The 23,291-nt window shown below is 40.2% G+C and overlaps 1 protein-coding gene across 1 annotated transcript; it reads right to left on the bottom strand.

Annotated features, from left to right (window-relative positions):
- Positions 1–268: 268 nt before the first annotated feature.
- On the bottom strand, positions 269–23,130 carry MTFMT (mitochondrial methionyl-tRNA formyltransferase; the record flags this gene model as incomplete). Its single annotated transcript, XM_080808459.1, is given in 10 exon segments — positions 269–310; positions 313–471; positions 1,680–1,762; positions 2,667–2,745; positions 9,102–9,193; positions 14,709–14,784; positions 16,143–16,245; positions 17,712–17,834; positions 20,126–20,335; positions 22,891–23,130. Coding segments are annotated over 10 exon segments (1,188 nt in total). The 5' UTR covers positions 23,112–23,130.
- Positions 23,131–23,291: the final 161 nt, after the last annotated feature.

Consider the following 23,291-nt stretch of genomic DNA (forward strand, 5'->3'; position numbering starts at 1 on the left):
TATATGCTTTTAGGGAAAGATAAAATCTCCTTGAGTTTCACATTATAAATAAAAGTTTTATTTAAAGCTCTTTTTGTTATTCAAATAGAAAAAGTGGTTTTAACTACTGTTAAACAAAAAATGGGAAGTGAAGTAATTCATCTTTTGACAATAATCTTCCTTCCTTTCCCTCCAACAGTGTCATCATCTTTGATAGTCAAGGTAATTCCTTGTAAATAAGGCTTTTAATAAATTATAAATATGTAGTAGGTTCTTATCCATCTACTTCCTAACTACTTAATGCACTGTTGCATAGCAACAATTTTTTTTTTCCTGCTTCTTCTTTATTGGAAGTCTGAGAGTCTGAAATCTGCATTGCCTTGGCTGAGGTTGGGAATCTTTCTGGTACCAAGGGTGCAGATACCCATTGTAGAAATCAGTAGCTGTTAGTGTTTTCTTGAGCATCACTGATCGAACACCAATCCAGCCATCCTAAGGGCAAAAGACAAACAGTAAACAGGGGGTGGTGGCAAAACTGGAGGTAAATTTTAGCTTATATAACTTTTAACATGAAAACAAACCTGCAAATCTTTACCAAAGGCCTAGCTGCAGATAGCACTGTACTAAGTAACATGTATGATTCTTTGACTCTAAAATTACCAAGTGATAACAAATGTACCGACCTGTATAAATTAAACCTATTTAAATATAAATGGGGGCAGAATAAAGAAGTGTGTCATCTTGGCATGGTACTTTACAGTTTTCAGAATATGTCCATGTATCTTATTATGACTGGTCATCAAAAATATAACTGCTCTAAAAGTAGGCAGATCCTATTAATATAATCCCTAGCGGAAACTGACTTAAGAGAAAACTGATGCCCAGAGAGGCGCGCGATTTGTCTGAGGTGACATTACTCGTGGGACTTAAACTCACATGTTCAGACAACCCCACCTCCTTCTATGAGAGCAAACTGAAGATTTGCAGGACAGACCTATTAAAGACCCAGACAACAGCAAACATATCCACCCTACACCGTTCAAGAATAAGCAAGACGAAGAGAGTCTGATGTGGGAGCTGTGGATCTACAGTTTGTGTAGGTCAGATCACTCTATCATACATTGTAAACTTGGCCTCTTGAGCAGGAAACATGGCACATAAACACCATATGAAGGAAAATATCAGGAAATGGAAGAAATGTGGAACGTCTCTCAGGCCATAAAATCATAAAATAATAATGGTTTGAAAGTAATTTTAAATAGGTTAAGAAATCTCCTCTTTAACCACTATCGAACAGTAAAAGCAAGTAGGATACCTGCACTGTAGTAGTTCAGCTAGATACTCTGCTATGGCTATCTGTGATCACCATATGAACAAGGTGAGTTGCTAGTTAAATAAGACTTGTTAGTTACTTGTTAGTTAGTTACTTGTTAGAACTTGTTAATTAAATTGGACTGCTGAGAATATACAAGTTTCTTTTAAAAGAGCACTAAACTTACTGAATCTTCTTTCAGTAATAATGCCTTGATAAGACTTCATCACTTTCAAAAATATATAGCGACTCTACTATTTCTTAAGAAAAATTAAACTGTCCATTGGCTCACTCTGATGGATTAAACAGTTGAGTGAAGTCTTAACTAAAAATGATAAACCACAAACTCAGTAGAACAAGTATAATTTAAAGCTAAAGGCGAATGTACCTTGCAACAAACCAGCAGTATTTGTGACTGTTTGTGGTATACTACTGATCCTGGAGTAACAGGTTGTCCTCTTAATTTTGGATCTAAAGAATTGGGGGGGAGGGGAGAAGGATATGAGAGAGAATAAATAATTATGCAACTTCATGGTGCTTAAAAGTAAAAAAACAAAAAACAAAAAAATAAATAAAAATAAAAATAAAAAAAACATCCTAGGAGGGAATACTAATACCAGAGGGCATACCTGCTGATACCTTGACTCCATAATCCAAACTTAACAATGGAGCCATGGTGCTCTAGTGTATGTCAAACCCAAAGGGAAGCTTTCCATACACATAGGAACTTACCAGTCCTTTACCCAGTCTCCCAAAGATCAATCTAAAAATGTCAAATTTAGAAGTTTTGACCATTTAGGGGAGATAACTAGCTACCAGTGGAGAGGTATACAGGAAGCTTACGATCCAAGCTGACCCTTCCATCCATGACCCAGCAAATCCCATTCTTAGATTCCTGAGAACTCCAACTCCCTCTGAGCTTGCCCAGCTCCCTCTCCCTCCCACTCCTTCAGTCTACCATATTGGGAGGGCACTGATGGGCCTTAGAATGGACTGTGTCACAAAATGCTACACCCTGGCCTAGGATTCTCCCTGAGTTTCCCAGGGATTTTCATTATGATATTCAGCAGAATGAAACTAACAAGTCATTCTGCACTCCCTGAAAACCTTAGTGAAGAAATCACAGAGCTTAAAATGGGATAGTAAGACTGCTTTGCCTACTTCCCACATTCTTATGATGACCAATGAAAAAATACATGAGAATGGACACTGCAAAGAGTAAGACAATAAATGAATATAAAGCATTATCATTACTGAACTGACACAAACTAAAAGAATCCTTATTTTTAGTAATGTGACCTATGGTAAAACAGTCACATTTTCAAATGGACTACAGTGAAAATGTTTTCCACATCAGCTATTCAAAAGTTAGTACCAGCGAGGACTGAACTATTAACTTCTACCAAATCCAGAAGTTTAACGGTATTATCCATCCAGAGAGTCTGCAACGGAATCTGCAAATAAAATTAAAGAAGGTATGATAATGGAATACACTCAACCCCCAAATCCTTTTCAACTACTATTTTGCATTAATCTGGTCTGACTCTCCCAGTTACAGAAGAATTGGGAACAGAGTCTCTAAATCTTATGATACAGTACACAGCTGTGTACCCTCTACAACAGTCTCCAAGACTGACAAGATCTTAAACACTATTTTAAAAATCAATGTTTGTATCTTTATTGATATTTCTAATTTAAATTTATGTTCATTATAAGAAATGCAAGCATTACAACAATTATATTTTAAAAACTTAGAAAGTAGGTATGCCTGGCTGGCTCAGTTGGAAGAGCTTGTGACTCCCGAACTCAGGGTTTTGTGTCCGAGTCCCATGTTGGGCGTAAAGATACTTAAATTAATAAAACTTAAAAAAAATTTTTTTTAATTTAGAAATTATTCTGTACTGTCATCCCCAGAAGTAACCACTGTTAACAATTTGATTGGTATATCCTTTTATTTCTTTCCTGCAAATATTACAAAAATCTAGAACATAGGGGCGCCTGGGTGGCTCAGTGGGTTAAAGCCTCTGCCTTCGGCTCGGGTCATGATCCCAGGGTCCTGGGATCGAGCCCCACATCGGGCTCTCTGCTCGGCGGGGAGCCTGCCTCCTCCTCTCTCTGCCTGCCTTTCTGCCTACTTGTGATCTCTGTCTGTCAAATAAATAAATAAAATATTTAAAAAAAAAAAAAAAAAAAAAATCTAGAACATACTCTTACAAGGAAGTTTTTTACCTAATGCTGAAGCACAGGCAACTTTCATCAGCGTATGTATGTCTATTTCCTCTCTATCTGTGGCACAGTACTCCCATCATGACTGTATCACAATTTATGCAACCAATACCTTTATGATGGACATTTCAATTACTTCCAATTTCTTGCTACTATTAATAGCAATTCTTCCCAGTATATGGACTTTTAATCTTGGGTACAGTAATTTTTTTCCTATGCATAAGTTTTTTTTAATTTTTATGAAGTAATATTAGCCAGTTTTTTCTCTCATGGCTCCAGTAATTCACATCATGCTTAAAAAGAGCTACCCTTACACTTTAAGATTATTAAATATTATAAAATTATTCAACAGTGCTTTTCCCTCAGTTCTTTGTGGTTTCACATTTTTACATTTAAATGCTTGATCCATTTTTCTTCTTTTGATCATTATTTTGACTTTGAAAGTAAGGATTTGAGGGCCTCAGGATTTGGTTACCCTCTAATGGCTAACCAGTTCGGTTGTCCTAACCCTATTTACTGGACAATCCATCTCACCCTGCCCCACAATGTGAAATGACACTTTCATCACATTTTGATTTCAGACTAATAAAAATTAACATGTACTGGGAAATAAGTTCTCTCAAATTTCTGAAGTAAATACATGTATCTTCAGACTGTAGCTCAATCCTCTATTTCATAGACAAGGAAAGTGAGGCCCAGAGAAATGCAACTGTTTTCCCAAGTTTAGACACAGCTAGAGCCTAGGACCAGAACCTAGGTTTTCTCATTCTCAGCTCAATGCTCTCTTTATGACCTCCCCTAAAGAGGTCATTTAATTTTCAGAAGAGTTAGATTGTTTCAAAGATTTCAAAATCATATGTTTACATGGATTTAACTCACAAGGTTTATCTCCTTTGATCTTGGCAGTTGTGGACATGGTGATTAACCGTGATTTAGAGGTAAAAAAGCAGAAACCCAGAGAAAATAATGGGTTTTGCTCTTGGTTAGTAAATGGCAGCTCTAGGAATCAAATTTCACCTTCTGGTTCTTAAGTTCTCATTCTGTTATGGCCCAAGCTTTTTCTCAGTGGAGAGGAAAGGTGAATTGCAGAAGATAACTATCATTATATGGTAATGGAACTGTGTTTAACTTTTTTAAGACTTTATTTTTAAAACTTTTTTTTTTTTTTTTAGATATTTTATTTATTTGACAGAGACACAGTGAGAGAGGGAACACAAGCAGAGGGAGCGGGAAAGGGAGAAGCAGGCTTCCCGCTGAGCATGGAGTCCGGTGCGGGGCGGGAACCCAGGACCCTGGGATCATGACCTGAGCCAAAGGCAGACGCCAAATGACTGAGCCACCCAGGTGCCCCAAGATTTTATTTTTAAGTAATCTCTATGCCCAACGTGGGGCTTGAACTCACAACCCTAAGATCAAGAGTTGCACACTCTACCAACTGAACCAAACAGCAACTTTGTTTAACTTTTAAGGAACCATCAATTTTTCCATAGCTGCTGTACCAGTTTACATTCCCACCCCAGAAATGTATGAGAGTTCCAAATTTCTCCACATCCCCGTCAACACTTGTTATTGCCTGTTTTTTTTTTTTTTAAAGATTTTATTTATTTGACAGAGAGAGATCACAAGTAGGCAAGGAGGCAGGCAGAGGCGGGGGTGGGGGGGTGGGAAGCAGGCTTACTGCTGAGTAGAGAGCCCCATGCTCATGACCTGAGCTGAAGGCAGAGGCTTAACCCACTGAACCACCCAGGTGTGCCAATTGCCTGTTTTTTTTTTAATTATAGCAATCCCAGTGGGTGTGAAGTGGTATCTCTGTACAGTTTTTTTTTCCCTAAATATTTTATTTATTTATTTGACAGAGATCACAAGTAGGCAGAGAGGCAGGCAGAGAGAGGAGGAAGCAGGCTCCCCGCAGAGCAGAGAGCCCGATGTGGGGCTCGATCCCAGGACCCTGGGATCATGACCTGAGCCAAAGGCAGAGGCTTAACCCACTGAGCCACCCAGGCGCCCCTCTCTGTACAGTTTTGATTTGCATTTCCCTAATGACTAATGAAAATGACCATCTTTTCATGTGTTTTCATGTGTTCATGTGGCCATTTATAGATCTTCTTAGAAGAAGTTATCTATTTAGAAGCTTTGCCCATTTTCTAATCACGTTTGTCTTTTTATTGTAGAGTTGGAAGAGATCCTAATATAGATACTGGACTATTATCAGATATATGATTTGCAAACATTTTCTTCCACTCCATAGGTTGTCTCTTTGTATTCTTGATAGTGTTCTTTGAAGCCCCAACAGTTGTTAATTTTCATGTCTAATTTCTCCATTTTTAGTTTGGTTGCTTAGGCTGTAGGCAACATATCTAAGAACCACTGCCTAATTCAAGGTCATGAAGATTTACTCTTAAGTTTTTTCCCAATAGTCTTATCATTTTAGCTCTTATATTTAGGTCTCTGATCCATTTGGAGTTTGTGAGGTAGGAATCCAAACTCATTTCTTTTTTATTGTGGATACCCAACTGTCCAAGCACCATGTGTTAAAAAGATTATTCTTTCCCCATCAAACTATATTGGTACCACTATCAAAAATCGATTGACAATAAACATGAAGGTTTATTTCTGGGCTCTCAATTCTATTCCATTGAAAAATAGGTCTATCCTTATGTCAGTATCCCACTGTCTTCATTACTGTAACTTTGTAGTAAGTTTTGAAATTAGGAAGGGTGAGTTCTTTAACTTTGTCCTTCTTTTTCAAGATTTTTTGGCAATTCTGGGTCTCTTGGGATGCCATATGAATTTTAGGATGAGCTTGTCAATTTCTGCGAAGACGTCAACTGGGATTTTTATAGGAATTGCGTTGAATCTGCGGATCGATTTGGGGAACAGTGCCATCTTAACAATACTAAGTCTTCCAACCCAAGAACAACAAGGTCTTTCCATTTACTTATGTCTTCTTTACTACTTATTAACTCTAAAGTTTCTTTTGGATTCTTGATGATTTTCTACATATAAGATCATGTCATCTGCACATGGAATTTTACTTACTCCTTTGCTGATTCTGTATTGTTTCTTTTTTCTTGCCTAATAGCCCTGGGTAGAACCTCCAGCACAATGCTAAATAGAAGTGGTGAGAGTGGACATCTTTGCCTTGTTCCTGATCTTAGGTAGAAACTTTCAGGCTTTCACCATTAAATATGATGTAAGCTGTGGGTTTTTGTCAGGTTGAGGATGTTCCCTTCTTAGTTTGTTGTACATTTTTATCATGAAAAGGTGTTGGATTTTTTTCTGTATCTATTGAGTAAATTCTGTGGCTTTTGCCCTTTATTCTATTATATGGTGTATTACATGGGTTGTTTCTGTATGTTGATTCAACCTTGCATTCCTCATATAGATCCTACTTGGTCTTGGTATACAATCCTTTTTTATATGTTGTTTAGTTTAGTTTGCTAATTCTGCTGAGAATTTTTGCTGCTATATTCATTAAGGATATGGATTTGTGGCTTTCTTTTCTTGTGAAGGCTTTATCTTGTTTAGCCTACCTTAGGTTTTGTACTAGCTGCTCCCTCTGCCTAGAACGCCATTTTCCTCATCTCGGCATGATTCATGGCTCCTTACTGTCTTTCAGATGTAAGCTTAAATGTCAGTTTAGAGGTGCCTTTTCCATCTACAGAATCTAAAATAACCTCCAGTTAGTCTTCACATTTTCCTATTTTAATTTTCACCAAAGAACTTATCACAGTATCTGATATTTTTTATTTATTTGCTTATTTGTTTCTGTTTTCTTACATCATCTTTACCTCTGGAACCTAGTACAATGCCTGACACATAATAGGCTTTCAAAAAATATTTTGTTTAGGGACACCTGGGTGGCTCAGTCAGTTAAGCATCTATCTTCAGCTCAGGTCATGATCCTAGGGTCCAGGGATTGAGTCCCACTTCGGGCTCTGTGCTCAGCGCAGAGCCTGCTTCCCTTCCTCTCTCTCTGCCTACCTCTCTGCCCATTTGTGATATCTGTCTGTCAAATCAATAAATAAAATCTTTAAAAAATAAAAATAAAAAAAATATAACAGGTGGCCCATTAAAAACCCCACACTTGGTAGGCCCCAAGTTCAAACAACACAAGAGGCTATCAAAATGAAGGGGGAAATACCCAAAACATTTGTCAAAGAACTGAAAATTTAACTCAGGTTTTTTAATAAGTATTTTTTTTTAATTTTTAAAAAAGATTTTAAGTAATCTCTACACTCTTAATGTCGGGCTTAAACTTACTACCCAGAGATCAAGATACATATGCTCAGGGTGCCTGGGTAGCTCAGAGGGTTAAGCCTCTGCCTTCGGCTCGGGTCATGATCTCAGGGTCCTGGGATTGAGCCCCACATCGGGCTCTCTACTCAGCAGGGAGCTTGCTTCCCCCGCTCTCTGCCTGCCTCTCTGCCTACTTGTGATCTCTCTCTCTCTGTCAAATAAATGGATTAAAAAAAAAAAAAAAAAAGATACATATGCTCCGCCAAATGAGCCAGCCAGGCACCCCACATATTTTAACAAGTATGTAATAAATACTGTAAGTATAAATAAAGAACTATTTAATAAATAAGTTACAGTTACAAATCCACTTTGTGTACCATCTGTAGAAATTGAGGATTTAAGAATTCAGTTGTAAAAAACTGGCTACAGGCAGAAAGTCATACTGGGAAAAGCACTGGATTAGATGTTAGAAGATTTAGATTCATTATTTTGTGATGGGGCCCCCTGAAGTTCACTGCATCACTTTCATTCCTCTCATCTATGAAATGGGTAATAAAACTTGGTCACAGAAACTGCAAAATAAATAAATAAATAAATAAATATTCAAAAGTCCTTTGAGAATTCTAAGGTCCATATAAAAACTTGAAGTTTAAAAGAATACTTTAAAAATGAATTTCATACACACAAAAGAATTTCTGAAAGCAAGGACTTGAACATATTTGAACACCAATGTTCACAGCAGCATTATTCACAACAGCCAAAAGCGGGAAACAACCCAAACCTCTGCTGACTGATGAAGGGATAAACAAAATGTGGAATATACATACAACAGAATGTTTTCCTTAAAAAGGAATGACATTCTGATACATGGTACAGCATGAATGAACCTTAAGGACATGATGCTAAATGAAATAAGCCAGACACAAAAGGACAAATATGATTCCACTTATATGAGGTGCCTAGAAAAAGCAAATTCTAAGAGACAGGAAGTAGATAGTGGTTACCAGCGACTGTGGGAAGGGGGGACGGGGGAATTAGTGTTCAGTGGGTACAGAGTTTCGGTCTGGGATGATTACAAAGTTCTGGAGATGGATGGTGGCAATGGTTGCACAATGATATGCCACTGATTTATACACTTAAATCATAAATGCTACTGATCTTTATGCTTAAAAATTGTTAAAATGGTTTATGTTATGTATATTTTATCAGATTAAAAGTTTTAAGATAAAATGAATTTCAGGATTCTTTAGGTTTAGTTTGCAATTCATTCCTAAATAAAAGTATTTTGAAAATGAATCACATACACAGACAATTAGGTAAAACTGCAATCTGACTTCCAACTTACTATAGTTCCAATGGCACGATAAAGTCTGAATATCTGCTCTGAAGTTTGTTCCTCCCATTTTATACATCTGGTACCAGCAGAAATCTTAGGGGCTACAAGATAAAGCCAAGAGCAGGAACAAATATCAGGTTCTATGTCCATGAACTGATAATTTTTTTTAAAGATTTTCTTTATTTATTTGAGAGAGAGAAAGAGAGAGAGAGAGAGCACACAAGCATGGGAGAGGCAGAGGGAGAGGGAGAAGCAGGCTCCCGCTGAGCAGGGAGCCTGATGTGGGGCTCAATCTCAGGACCTTGGGATCATGACCTGAGCCGAAGGCAGACGCTTAACAGACTGAGTGACCCAGGCATCCCTGAAATGGCAACTATTGATGCTGAATGATAGAAGAGAACTTAATTTTCTCAACTTTTGAGTATATTTGAAATTTTCCATAATATAAAGTAAAAATAAATCAATCATATAGATACTAAAGAAAACTGGGTGAATTTCTTTGTAACCTGGAAGTAGAAAAAGCCCTTCAAACAATGACTCAAAATCCAGAAGCAATTAAATGACAATATGACTACATAAAAATAAGCTTTTAATAAAAATAAACTTTTGTATGGCAAAAAGAAAGGTCATAAATCAAGTCTAAAAACAAATGATGGGGGCACCTGGCTGACTCAGTTGGTAGAGCACGTGACTCTCAATCTCAGGTTTCAAGTTCGAGCCCCACATTGAGTGTAAAGATTACTTAAAAAAAAAAACAAGACAACAACAACAAAACCTGAAAGTATTTGTAATTTTCATCACAATATTTTAGATCTATTTATAACAAATATAAAATTTATAATTACAAGTTAATCTAAAATATATATATATATCTATGTAACATAATATTAATATAATAATATTATATCCAGGACTACTTTATATTTATTATATAGATTTATTTATATCTATCATATAAAGTACTCCTAAAAACTGAGAAGAAAGACCAAAAATGTGATAGAAAAATGGGTAGAAGATATAATGTTTCTTCCTGGAAAAAAGAAATGCAAGTAGTCTTTAAATATACAAAAAGATCCTCAACCTCACTGACAGGAGTAATGTAAATTAAAACTACTCCAGGATGCAATTTCTTATCTATTGGCTTTGGAAATAATAAAAGCTTCAGGTTATTTATAATGGCATTCTTTGCAATAGCAGAAGTTTGGAAACAATCAAAATGTTCATCAATAGGGCGCCTGGGTGGCTCAGTGGGGTAAAGCCTCCGCCTTCAGCTCAGGTCATGATCCCAGGGTCCTGGGATCAAGCCCCACATCAGGCTCTCTGCTCCACAGGGAGCCTGCTTCCCCCTCTCTCTCTGCCTGCCTCTCTGCCTGTGATTTCTGTCAAGTAAATAAATAAAATCTTAAAAAAAAAATGTCCATCAATAGGGGATCTGTTGAATAAATTATGATACATCCATATAAGTGAGAACTATACTGCCATAAAAAGGAATCTTATTGATAGGAAAGGATTTCCAGGGTACAAGGTTAAGTAAAAAAAAAAACCAACCAACCAACCAAACAAACCAAAAAACTCAAAAAACCAAAGGTACAAAAGAGTATATATTTTATGCCACCTTTTGTGAAAGAATAAAGGAAAAATCAATTTATTTATTTAAAGATTTTATTTCCTTATTTGCCAGAGAGAGAGAGACCACAAGTAGGTAGAGCAGCAGGCAGAGGCAGAAGGAGAAGCAGGCTCCCCACTGAGCAGCGAGCCTGATGTGGGACTCGATCCCAGGACCCTGAGATCATGACCTGAACTGAAGGCAGATGCTCACCTGACTGAGCCACCCAGGTGCCTCAGGAAAAATCAATTTAAAAATACGTGGTATTTGCTTCTTTTGATAAAAGGAAACAACTGGACAGCTAAATCAGGAACTCATAAAATAGTCACTCGAGGAAGAGCTAGGGATGGAAGTGAAACTTCTCTGAGTATACTTTTTCAAATAGCTTAAATTTTTTAATCATAGAGATGTTTTATATGATTTAAAAATAAAATTTAATCATAAAGAGAAAAAAAGCAACTCTGAAAATTGAAAACAAACTAAAACAAATAAACTTAACTATATGTCAAACAAGGTAACGAAATGGAAAAAATAATCATCATCTCCAGTAAGTTTTGGACATAGCACTCTGACTGCACACTATTAGTAGGGTATATTCTATGGGCCAAAAAAAAACCACAAAAAAACCTGCAGAGGAATATGAAATATTACTCAGTAATTTTACTGTTTGTAGTAACACTGGTGTTGTAATTCTGAAACTATTTTATGCCTACCAATTAAATAGGTCAGTATTAACTTTTGAAAAGATATTCAGTTTAAAAGAAAATATAAGAAAACCCCTGAAATTAAAAATTTGAATCGGGGGTGCCTGCGTGGCTCAGTCAGTTGAGTGTCTGACCATGATTTCAGCTCAGGTCATGATCTCAGCGTTGCGGGACTGAGCACCGCATTGGGCTCCACGATCAGCATGGAGTCTGTTGGTCCTTCTCCTTCTGCTCCTCCCCCTGATCTCTCTCTCTCAAATAAAATCTTAAATAAATAAACAAATAAATAAATACACACACACACACACACACACACATTTGAATCAGTGATGGTATGAACTCAAATATTATTTTAAAAATGTTAAAAAATATAATTAGCCTCACCTTGTCCATTGACACCTTATCTTGGAATACACTGTTGTACCAGATGGATTCTAAATAGCACCCCCCTTCCCAAACAAACAAGGGAGAGATGGTTTGTTCTAACATGGGACAGAGAACTTACAAGATAAGTCTGGGGCAGGACGCCTGGGTGGCTCAGTGGGTTAAGGCCTCTGCCCTTGGCTTAGGTCGTGATCTCAGGGTCCTGGGATCAAGCCCCGCATTGGGCTCTCTGCTCAGCAGGGAGCCTGCTTCCCTCTCTCTCTGCCTGCCTCTCTGCCTACTTGTGATCACCGTCTGTCAAATAAATAAATAAAAACTTAAAAAAAAAAAAAGATGAGTCTGGGGCATCTTATAAAACAAGGAAGCACTCAAAAACTAGTTAAGGTTGTCAAAAGGATGCAGGACCCAACTTTAGGGGGCTCCCACTGGCCAAATTTGGGATGACTTGAGTAGGACAAAGAATTATAGATGCAATTAACTGTAAAACACAGTAAGTGGAAATCCATGAGTCAAATCATAATTTTATTTTTTTTTTTTAAAGGATTTATTTATTTATTTATTTGTCAGAGAGAGCGAGAGAGCGAGAGTGAGCACAGGCAGACAGAGTGAGAAGCAGGCTCCCTGCCGAGCAAGGAGCCCGACGTGGGACTCGATCCCAGGACGCTGGAATCATGACCCGAGCCTAAGGCAGCCGCCCAACCAACTGAGCCACCCAGGCGTCCCTCAAATCATAATTTTAAAAACTCAGTTGCCGGAGCCCCTGGGTGGCTCAGTGGGTTAAAGCCTCTGCCTTCGGCTCAGGTCATGATCCCAGAGCCCTGGGATCGAGCCCCGCATTGGGCTCTCTGCTTGGCAGGGAGCCTGCTTCCCCCCATCCTCTGCCTACTTGTGATCTCTGTCTGTCAAATAAAAAAATAAAAAATCTTAAAAAAACAAAACAAAACAAAACAAAACTCAGTTGCCACCATAATTGAAAGTGACTGTGGCACTAACTTCTTACTCTAAAAATTGGTAGAGAAAGAATTAAGCATTGATTCTGCCATTTTAGAATGAACTAGGATTCATCTTTAATTAATGAGGAAAAGCTCTTCTTCATAGAATAATGCCAAATATTAAAGGTAAAAGGAACTGGAAAATCACCATTTTGCAATCCCTAATGAAATAATTCATTCAGGGAAGACGCACCAACCCATGCCAAAATCATTACATGAAAGGTTGTTAGAGAACAGGATTATTTGCATGGTGCCAAAGCACTACCCCACAGATTACCTGCCAACTGCAAAGGGAAAAACAAATCTTTACACTGGACTCAACCAAGTGGTCAAACTGAACTTCACCAGCCTTGATGCAACCTCGTATTATCAGTCACTAATGTGATATCCAAAGACTAGAGCAGAGAGAGGTGGCACTCTAACATATCCTTTTAAACAATTTTTTTCTAAAGATTTTATTTATTTGACAGAGAGAGAGAGAGATATCACAAGCAGACAGAGAAGCAGGCAGAGAGAGAGGGGGAAGCAGGCTCCTCGCTGAGCAGAGAGCCTGATGCTCTCTTAAGCAGAGGCTTAACCCACTGAGCCACCCAGGCGCCCTTAAAGAATTTTAACTTCTGAGTCACGTAAATGTTTTACATGTTCAAGAAATAAATCATAAATAAAAATAAAAAGCAATCCTTAAAATTAAAAACAAACTGAAACAAGTACCACTGGAACACAACAACATCTATGAAATATACATTCCAAAAACGTCAAGCCAAAGTCTAACCAAGCCTTTAGAATTTCCAATGCACAAGAAATATAAAGGCTAGTAAAATAAGTTAAACAACACTGGAAGGAAACAGACAACTAGCCTATTCTCTTCAAAAAGTCAATGACATGGAGGGGAAAAAAATAATGGAGGAATTAATAATAGATTTAATAATAAATTAATTTAATAGATTAAAGAGACACACCAACTAATTATAATTACATACCACTCCGAAAAACTATCCAGCTAAAAAAATATATTTTTAGACAATTAGGAACATTTATGTACTGGACATTAAATGCTATTACGGAACTATTCATTTCTCTTAAGAGATGCATGTTGAGGGATGCCCGGGTGGCTCAGTCAGTCAAGTGTCAGCCTTTGGCTTGAGTCATGATCTCAGGGTCCTGGGATCAAGTCCCACATTGGGTCCCTTGCTCAAGAGGGAGCCTGCTTCTCCCTCTGCCTGCTGCTCCTCCTGCTTGTGCTCTTTCTCTCTCCCTTTCCCTCTGACAAATGAATAAATAAAAGTCTTAAAAAAAAAAAAGAGATGCATATTCAAGTATTTAGGAATGAAAGGTTATGATGCATACTTCCAAAGGATTAAGCAGAAATTTTAAAATATATACTAAATAAACACCTACACATATATAGTAAAAGAAAATATGCTCAAATATTAATAATTACTGAGTCTGGGTTAAACAGGTATTCACCATTTTTTTAAATTAAAGATTTATTTACTTATTTTAGAGAGAGTACAGGAGGGGCAAAGGGAGAGGAAGAGAGAGTCTTAAGCTGACTCCTCACTGAGCAAAGCCCATTATCGGGCTCAAGCTCATGACCCTGAGATCATGAACTGAGCCAAAACCATGAGTCGGATGCTTAACTGACTGCCACCCAGGTGCCCTGGTATTCATCATCATTTAACTTCTCTCTCTGTTTGGTACTTTTCAATACGAAGAATAGGGAAAACATTTCCAATCCTTCAAGAGACTACATGTTAAGAGGAAAACGGAGACTATAACTTGCCATTCTTTGGAAAGAGACGTACAAATGGGCACTCACTCTTTAGTCAAAATCAAGGGCAATGTCCCACTGAAGTCAGAGCATTCGGGTGCTATCATGACAGACAAAAACCTCGTGGAGGAGGTAAGGGTCTCCATAACCTTCACTTACCATATGTCACTCCCTCAGTTGGCTGCTGCCTTCCATTGCTCAAACTCTCAGGCAAATTTTTCAAAACTGAAATAAGCTGAAAAAAAAAAGGGGGGGGGAGGGAGAGCAACATATTCAAGATGAAAAGAACAAAAGCAGAAATACATTGCAATTCAGTACATGACATTATCGAAAGCTTTAAAGGAGCTGTGTGGCAGGGTAGGGCAGGAAACTGCCTGAGGCCATGACGACACAGGTCTCCTCAATGGAGTCTCAGTGGAGATGGTGCTCTCTCCGAGGACAGAGCAATGAAGTGCTTCCAGAGAATGCCGAGTTCTGCTGGCTATGCAAGCTTTTCTTGTCAGGACAGAGTGTGCGCAGGAATCCACACTCTAAGTCCTAGGAGGGAAGGCAACAGAGCCTCAAAGAAGAATGTACTCTGGAGTCACACAGTCCTGGGTTCAAATCCCAATGCCACCACCTACTCTTGTGACATTGTGGAAAAGTTCTTTGACCTGTGTGGCCTTCAGCGGGTGACAGTATCAGCTGCCTCAAAGGTTGGTTGGGAAAGTAAGAAAATAAGTCTAAGGAGGATCCAGAATAGTCCCAGCACACGAGCCAGTCCTTAAAAACCAAGAGCCACTATTGCAACACCATTTCTCTGGTGAGTGCCTGGATTAGGAAGCACCGTCTAGATGGTCGGGGAAAAACTATCCTCTATAGAAAATTAACTAGTTCAGATGAAAATCAATGATTTGGCCATGAAGCATTCACTCCGACCTACTGTATGCAGATTCGAGCTATACAAAGCCAAAGAGCTCATTTACAGCGAGGGCATCAGCAGAACTCCAGTACTAGGAGGCAATGACCGCAGTGCAGGCACAGAAGGGAGAGGAATGCACGGTCACTGTGGGAATGGGTGTTGGCCAGTCTGACAGGGGTGCCAGGTGAGTCTAGGAGCCGGAGGATGAAACCGGGAAGGAGCTTCTAATGGCCTCACTGGAATGCGGGGGGCCACAGAAGCTCACGTGTTTCAGGAGAGCCTGTATTAAGTACTACTCTGTACATTTCCTAAAGACTCACATGAGAAATGCCAACCTTGATGTTAGGAAGCAGAGAGAGAAATCAATTAAAAGAAACAAAAAAGCTGGGGCGCTGGGTGGCTCAGTGGGTTAAGCCTCTGCCTTCGGCTCAGGTCATAATCTCAGGGTCCTGGGATTGAGGCCCGCATCGGGCTCTCTGCTCAGCGGGGAGCCTGCTTCTCTCTCTCTCTGCCTGCTGCTCTGCCTACTTGTGATCTCTCTCTCTCTCTGTCAAATAAATAAATAAATACAATTAAACAAACAAACAAACAAAAAGCTGAAAATGATGCATCCCAGAAGTGTTCTTTGCATCACCGACAGTTAGGAGACCTAAGAAATGAAGATGAAGCAGTGGGATATCAGAGAACCATACCATGTTGGCTCCCAGTCTTGACAGCACTGCCTCCAGTTCCTTGGCAGTGCTCTTAGGTGGCACAGGAACCGTTTCCTGTTTGAGAATTGGGCCGACATCAAACCTACCAAAAATCAAAAGCAAATAACAACATTACTATTTCTTCCGATCAATAGGTTTATCTACATGAGTGTTTACATACCGCAAAGATAGTTTAACCCTGGCTGTGGACTTGACTGGTAGCCATTAGCAAGACAGAAACATCAGTTTGAAAGAAGGGAATGCAAAATCTGGCCTATATTCAGATTTCATATCTATTTTTCCTAAAGGAAAAAAGTACAAAGTTGAATATCAGGGATTTAATTGCATTTGCAAATAATTCCACCTTTAGTAATTAAGATTATTTAAAAAGTTTCTATTTATACAATGAAGACACAGAGCAAAAAATTTCTTTTCCAAAGAAGTACCATTAAGAAATTCATAATGTGGGTGCCTGGGTGGCTCAGAGGGTTAAGCCTCTCCCTTCGGCCCAGGTGATGATCTCAGAGTCCTGGGATCGAACCCCCGATCGGGCTCTCTGCTCAGCAGGGAGCCTGCTTCCCCCTCTCTCTCTGCCTGCCTCTCTGCCTACTTGTGATCTCTCTCTCTCTCTGTCAAATAAATAAATTTTTTAAAATCTTAAAAAAAAAAGAAATTCATAATAATTTCTTTCTACATATCTCTTCTCAAAGGACAAGAATTTTGCCTAGATTATAACCATTGGTGATTACAAGTTGATACAAGTGTATTTGCATTCCCACAGTCTTACATTTTACATCAAGCTCTGTAAATACTGGCTCTCAGCTTTTATTAGAAATATGCTTCATTTTAAATAATTAACTTTGTGGTTGTTAATTCAATTTTCAACCTATAATAAAATGCTTACTATAGAAAATTACAAACATCCACAAAACAGTGTGAATAGTCTCTTGAATCCCCAAATAACATCATCCAGAGTTTAGAATTATTAAAGTTTTGCAATTCATTTCATCTGCCTCTCTTGTTTTCTCAAGTAAGTTAAAGCAAATCCCAGGTATGCAGTTGTTCTTGTGAAGCTGTGAATTTTTTTCTATGGGGACATTAGGTGATAACAGAGAGGCTTAATATAATCCTATTTTAGACTATAGTAGGATTTAAAAAATTAAAAAATTTTAAGATAATTATATTACACATTGGCATACAATGTGGTCTTACTTCAGGTTCCAAAAATTTTTGACCATAGAAACCAAGGCCAGCAAAACCAAGATTTATTACAACTTGTATCCAAAAATCCATCTCTCATTTACACAATGTTTTTCATAGAAACCCAGCTATCAATAATATAATTTATTTCAGTTAACAAGATAAACATTTCACAAGAACTTAAAGAGACACTATGTAACACCAAACCACATATAGTTTATGTCAGAAACCAGGAAAAGACAGAAAGGGAAGGTACTGTGGAGTCAGAGGAATTAGCACCATCCATTCACCCACTTCCACGTCCTCTTCGAAAAGACTGACATCAACATTCAAAACCACAAAGTCTAGAGAAAAGAAAATATCTCCTACCTTTTAGGTTTAATTTGCATAATCGTCACTCCAGTAACTGTGTCTCCATGAAGTACGGTGTGGATTATAGGGGCTGGACCACGCCACCTCGGGAGGCAACTGGGATGGACATTCAATATGCCACTGAGTCAGAAAAGGCAGAAATTAGTGTGTAAGTGGGCTTTACCATTTAGTTCCTGCTACCCAAACAAATATGTGACTTTTTATCACTACACTTCCCCAGAAAGTTTGGAAAACAAACTTCAATCTAGTCTTATACCACCCGTAAAGGAGCCAGAGATTAAGTTTACTCTCTTACCATAAGAGATCAATGAAACTCAATTAAAAACAGAACAAGAGGGGCACCTGGGTGGCTCAGATGGTTAAGCATCTGCCTTTGGCTCAGGTCACACTCTCCAGGTTCTGGGATTGAGCCCCATGTTGGGCTCCCAGCTCAGCTGGGAGTCTGCTTTTCCCTCACCCTCTGCCTCTCCTCTGTTTGTGCTCTGTCTCTCAAATGAATAAATAATATTTTAAAAAACAAATAAATCAAATCAAATAAAAATAGAACAAGAAAACTATTCACTGTCCCAAAGATGTTCCACAACAGTCTGTAATGTCTGGAGTTAATTTTAAGATTTTATTTTTAGAGTAACCTCTACACCTAGCATGGGGCTCAAACCCATAAACCCGAGATCGAGAATCACAAGCTCCACCAACTAAGCAAGCCAAGTGCCTCTGGGAGTTTTTAAATAAAAGCAAAAAATAGCTTTTATACTGTAGGAGAAGCACTCAAACCCCCCTGTGCGTCTCATGGACAGTGTGAATATATAGTTTAGTCCAATTACCCTGTTTCATTGAGTCTGCATACAGAATGCCTAGAACAAGTTTCCTGAATCCCCATCCAACGATCTATTCATCTTTGCTCTTTATCCCAACATACCTAGCGCCCTGCGATGAGCAACTTCAACTAAGTAAGCTGATTAGTTTGACGATGTCTCCACTGCAGAAATACGCACTCGGGAGGGCGTGTACATGAAAGACTTAGATTCAAAATTCCACTGTTCAGCCCCGTCTGATTCACCCAAGAAATATTTACTGAGCACAGTCCATGTGCTGGGGATACAAGCAACACTGAACCAAAGGAGGAAAAATTCTGCCCTCAGGGAGCTTACATGCCAAGAGCGGGAGACAAACAACACAAAACTGTGTAAGAAGTTTGTCAGATGGTTCTAAGGGCTATGGAGGAAAATAAAGCAGAGAAGGGGTAGGAGTACTGGGTGGGAGATGACAGTTTTAACAGGGGTCACAGAAAGTTTTACCAATAAGAAGACACTTGAACAAAGACATGAGGAGGTAAGGGAGTAAGCCATGCAGACATTCCAGGCAGAGGGAACAGTAAGTATCTTGAAGAAAGTAAGCGTTCAGCAAGTTCAAGGAACAGCACAGAGGCTAGTGTGGCTAGAGTGGAATGAACCTGAGAAGTAACACGAGGAGATGAAGCCAGACAGCCAGGAGGGGACCAAACCCAGTAGGTAGGTCCTCATAGGCCCAGACTCTGACCACTTCTGAGTGAAATGGAAAAACACCAGAGAATGCTGAGCACAGTGACATGATCCAACCTCTGCTTTAAATGGATCACTTCGGCTGGGCTGGTAAAAGACTGAGAAGGCCAAGGACAGCAGACATTGGGGGTGGGGGGTGGATAGAGGGAGGCGGTTACTGCAGAATGACAGGTGAATTCTATCTAGAATTCAAAGGCAGAGCCAATAGGATTTCCTCATGGATTGGGTGTGTGGTGTGAAAGGTTTGAGTCTGAACACCCAGAAGGATGGAGTTGCCATTGATGGAGATGAAGACTTGGGGAGGAGAAGCTGTTGGGCAAAAGTTCAGGAATGTAGTTTAGGACATCTTATTTGTAAGGTGCCTATCAGACACTAGGTATCAGGGGCCTGGAGTTCAGGGAGAGATGTGAACTGGAGGGACACATCTGGGAACTGCCAGCATCTACATGGAATTTAAATGAGGGTGGGTGAGAGAGCCCAGAGATCAAAAGCATCACACATTTCAACAATTCATGACACTAACAAAATTTTTTATCTTAAAAGAAAACAGTAAAGAAAGAAGAATTAGAATTCAAATCATTGCACTTTAGATTCTAGGTCTGTATACATTTTTTTTTAAGATTATTTATTTATTTGACAGAGATCACAAATAGGCACAGAGGCAGGCAGAGAGAGAGAGAGGAGGAAGCAGGCTTCTCGCTGAGCAGAGAGCCTGATGCGGGGCTCGAACCCCGGACCCTGGGATCATGACCTGGGGCAAAGGCAGAGGCTTTAACTCACTGAGCCACCCAGGGGCCCCATTCCAGGTCCATATGTAAAGACCAAAAGCCTCCTATACTGTATCCCTTAAATACAAAAACGAAAACTTACTAGGGAAATTTAAGAATAAGAGCCTCACTCAAAAGTCGGCCAAATGAAGCTACCACTCCAACGTCATACTCTCCAGATCCCACATCTGGCCACTCATACACTGGAAGTTGAGACTGGACAGCATATTGCTTCACTGGTAGTCCTTTTGGGGACGGGGAAGGCACTGTGACCACCTCCAATTTTTCGATTAACTCTTCCTCTTTGTTTTCCCTAAGTTGGAAAGATTGGAAGAAAATGTGAGTGTTAAGACAATGACTCAAAGTTAAACTACTTCACATATTTCCACAGTACTTCTATAGTTAAATTCATGAAACATTTAAGGGTAAATGCTTAAAACTAGTACAACTCAGAGACTGAGTTTTTGTTTTTTAATTTTAACTATCTGTAATTTAAAGAGCCATATGTGGCTAATGACTACTGTTTGGATAGCAGGGTTCTAGAAATTTCCTGTGCATACAAAAACATATACGGTACAGATATTTTACACAAATAGGATATTGTATATACTGCTCTGCATTTTGTTTTTTCCCTCTTAACAACACTATATTACTATTATGTGAGTCTTTTTTAAAAAATGGGTTAAACATACATTTGCTTGTATATCCAACAAACATTTCTAGAATAAGAAATTGAAAACAGTGGCTGTCTCTGAAGAGAGGAAGTGGAAACGGGAGACAGAGGTGGAAGGAACTGACTTTTCACTGTATATCCTTTGAACCTTTTGAATTTTATACCACAATCATGTGTTAGCCAAACAATAAATACTTTTATTAGCCTTTAAAGATTTTATTTTGAGAGAGAGACAGAGAAAGGGCACATGTGGGGCAAACAGGGAGCAGGGGCAGAGGACAGAGGGAGAAGCAGAATTTCTGCTGAGCAGGAAGAACGACATGGGGCTCGATCCCAGGACCCTGAGATCATGACCTGAACCAAAGGCAGCCGCTTAACCGAATGAGCCCCCCAGGTGCCCCTCGATCCAATAAATACATTAAAAAGACAAAAGATAGCCCATGGACATCATTTCACAGCAGTACATGTAGTACTACATCTTTCTTTTTACCTGCTGCATTGTAGTCCAGTGCCCAGGGCTGTTAGTTTATGTACCAGGTATTGCATCACGTGTTGAGGAGTTAGGAGAAAAGGAGTATATAGGAGGCCCTAAAGACAGAGCACAGGAGTAATGGAGCTGCCAAGCGAAGCACCAGCAGAAAGGTCAGGACACGTGCCATGAGATTCTGGAGACAATCTGGAGAAAGCAGTGTGTGGAGAGTACATCATGAGGGTGTGCAAAAGGAACATGTGTGAAGGGTGTGCAGAGCAGAGTGGTGGAGGGAGGAATATGATACGAGGGATTGATGGGGTTGTCAGTAGGAGGGGCTGCTGTGAAGAATCTGCAGGGGAAAATGTTTATAGCAGCAATGTCCACAACAGCCAAACTATGGAAAGAGCCAAGATGTCCATCAACAGATGAATGGATAAAGATGCGGTATATAAATACAATGGAATATTATGCTGCCATCAAATCTTGCCATTTGCAACGACGTGGATGGAACTAGAGGGTAGTATGCTGAGCAAAATAAGTCAATCAGAGAAAGAAAATTACCATATGATCTCACTGATATGAGGAATTTGAGAAATAAGGCAGAGGATCATAGGGGAAGAGAGGGAAAAAATGAAACAAGAGGAAACCAGAGAAGAAGACAAACCATAAGAGACTCTTAATCTCAGGAAACAAACTAAGGGTTGCTGGAGGGGAGCCCATGGGAGGGATGGGGTGGCTGGGTGATGGACATTGGGGATAGTATGTGCTGTGGCAACTGCTGTGAACTGTGTAAGACTGATGATTCACAGACCTTTACCCCTGAAACAAACAATACATTATATGTTAATAGTGAAAAATAAAAAAATAAAATAAAAGAATCTGTAGGGAAGACTTGATGGAGATGACAAGTAGTGTTGGGGGTGCATCAGGAAAAAAGGCTGTGGGAAAATAACAAATGGAGGCTGAGGGAAGGCAGGCAGAGCAGTACAGTTGGGTCCAGCCACCATAGAGCATGGACTTTCAGAACAGGCTGGATCTCAGTTTTTTCCCCCCCAAAAAGGGCATTTGTTAAATTGTAGAAATACTAAGTGTATACCTAAGAGTTGTGATTCATAAATTTATTCACCCGAAAACAGTTGTTTTTAGACTGTGTCCTCATTTCAGCCCCAGAAAACAGGGTCCCGTTGTATATAGGGAGAGGAGATGAGGAGCGGAGAAGTGAGACAGGGGTGTGCCTGTGCCTGGTAAGAAGCCCAAAGGATTGGAGGGTACAAATTAATAATAGGAGGTAGAAGGAGGAAGTGGAAAGGGGAGGACTTCAAGTCAGACAAAGTCAGACCAGGCAAGGCCCAACATGCTCAGATGATGACCTTGGGCAATCGCTTAACCTCTCTGAACTCCGGTTTCCTCACACACAAATTGGGCATGGAGGTGCGGGCAGAGGACAGAGGGGATGTATGCAAGGCTACTAGCGCTGGCTTGGCACCACGCGGCGCCCGGCAGCGCTTGGAGAACCGAGAGACAGCCGGGAGCGGGAGTGTAGACAGGAGGGACCAGGCGCGCGCCGTGCACCTTCCGGGCGCCCGGAGACGCCGGGATCTGGGCCCAGACCCTTCCGACCCTGCTGCTTTCCCTGCGAGGACTGCAAACCCTCGGGGCCGGCTGCAGAGGCTCGGCATCAGCGCCTTCGGCAGCCGGGCCCCCCAAGCCCCGGCCCCGGTACCTGGCGGCGTGCAGCGCCCGCAGCGCCTCTCGGGCGAACTGGTCCGTGCCGAAGAAGAGCACCCGCCAGGGCGGCTTCTCGCGGACTCGGACGCCCGGGCCATCCTCCCCGCCAGGGGACCCTCCAAGCCCAGCCAGCGCTCGCCACTGGGGGCTCGGTCTACCGCCCGGACCGCCACACACGGGCCGGGGCGCCCAGCAGCGCCGGACTAGCACCCTCATCACCTCCGGGGACGGCCTATCCTGCGCAGGCGCGTCGGGCTAGAAGACGGTGCGCGTGCTCAGCCGGAGGGGCGGGGCCGGAGAGGAGGGCTGATGGGCGAGGTCTGCTAGCGACTGGAGGAGAGGCCTGTGGTTGGACGCGTGTCCCACCTGTGTTGGAGTTCCTGTAGGAATTGGCTG

The sequence above is a fragment of the Martes martes genome, assembly GCF_963455335.1.
Source record: "Martes martes genome assembly, chromosome: 7".
In the NCBI taxonomy this organism is placed as follows: domain Eukaryota; kingdom Metazoa; phylum Chordata; class Mammalia; order Carnivora; family Mustelidae; genus Martes; species Martes martes.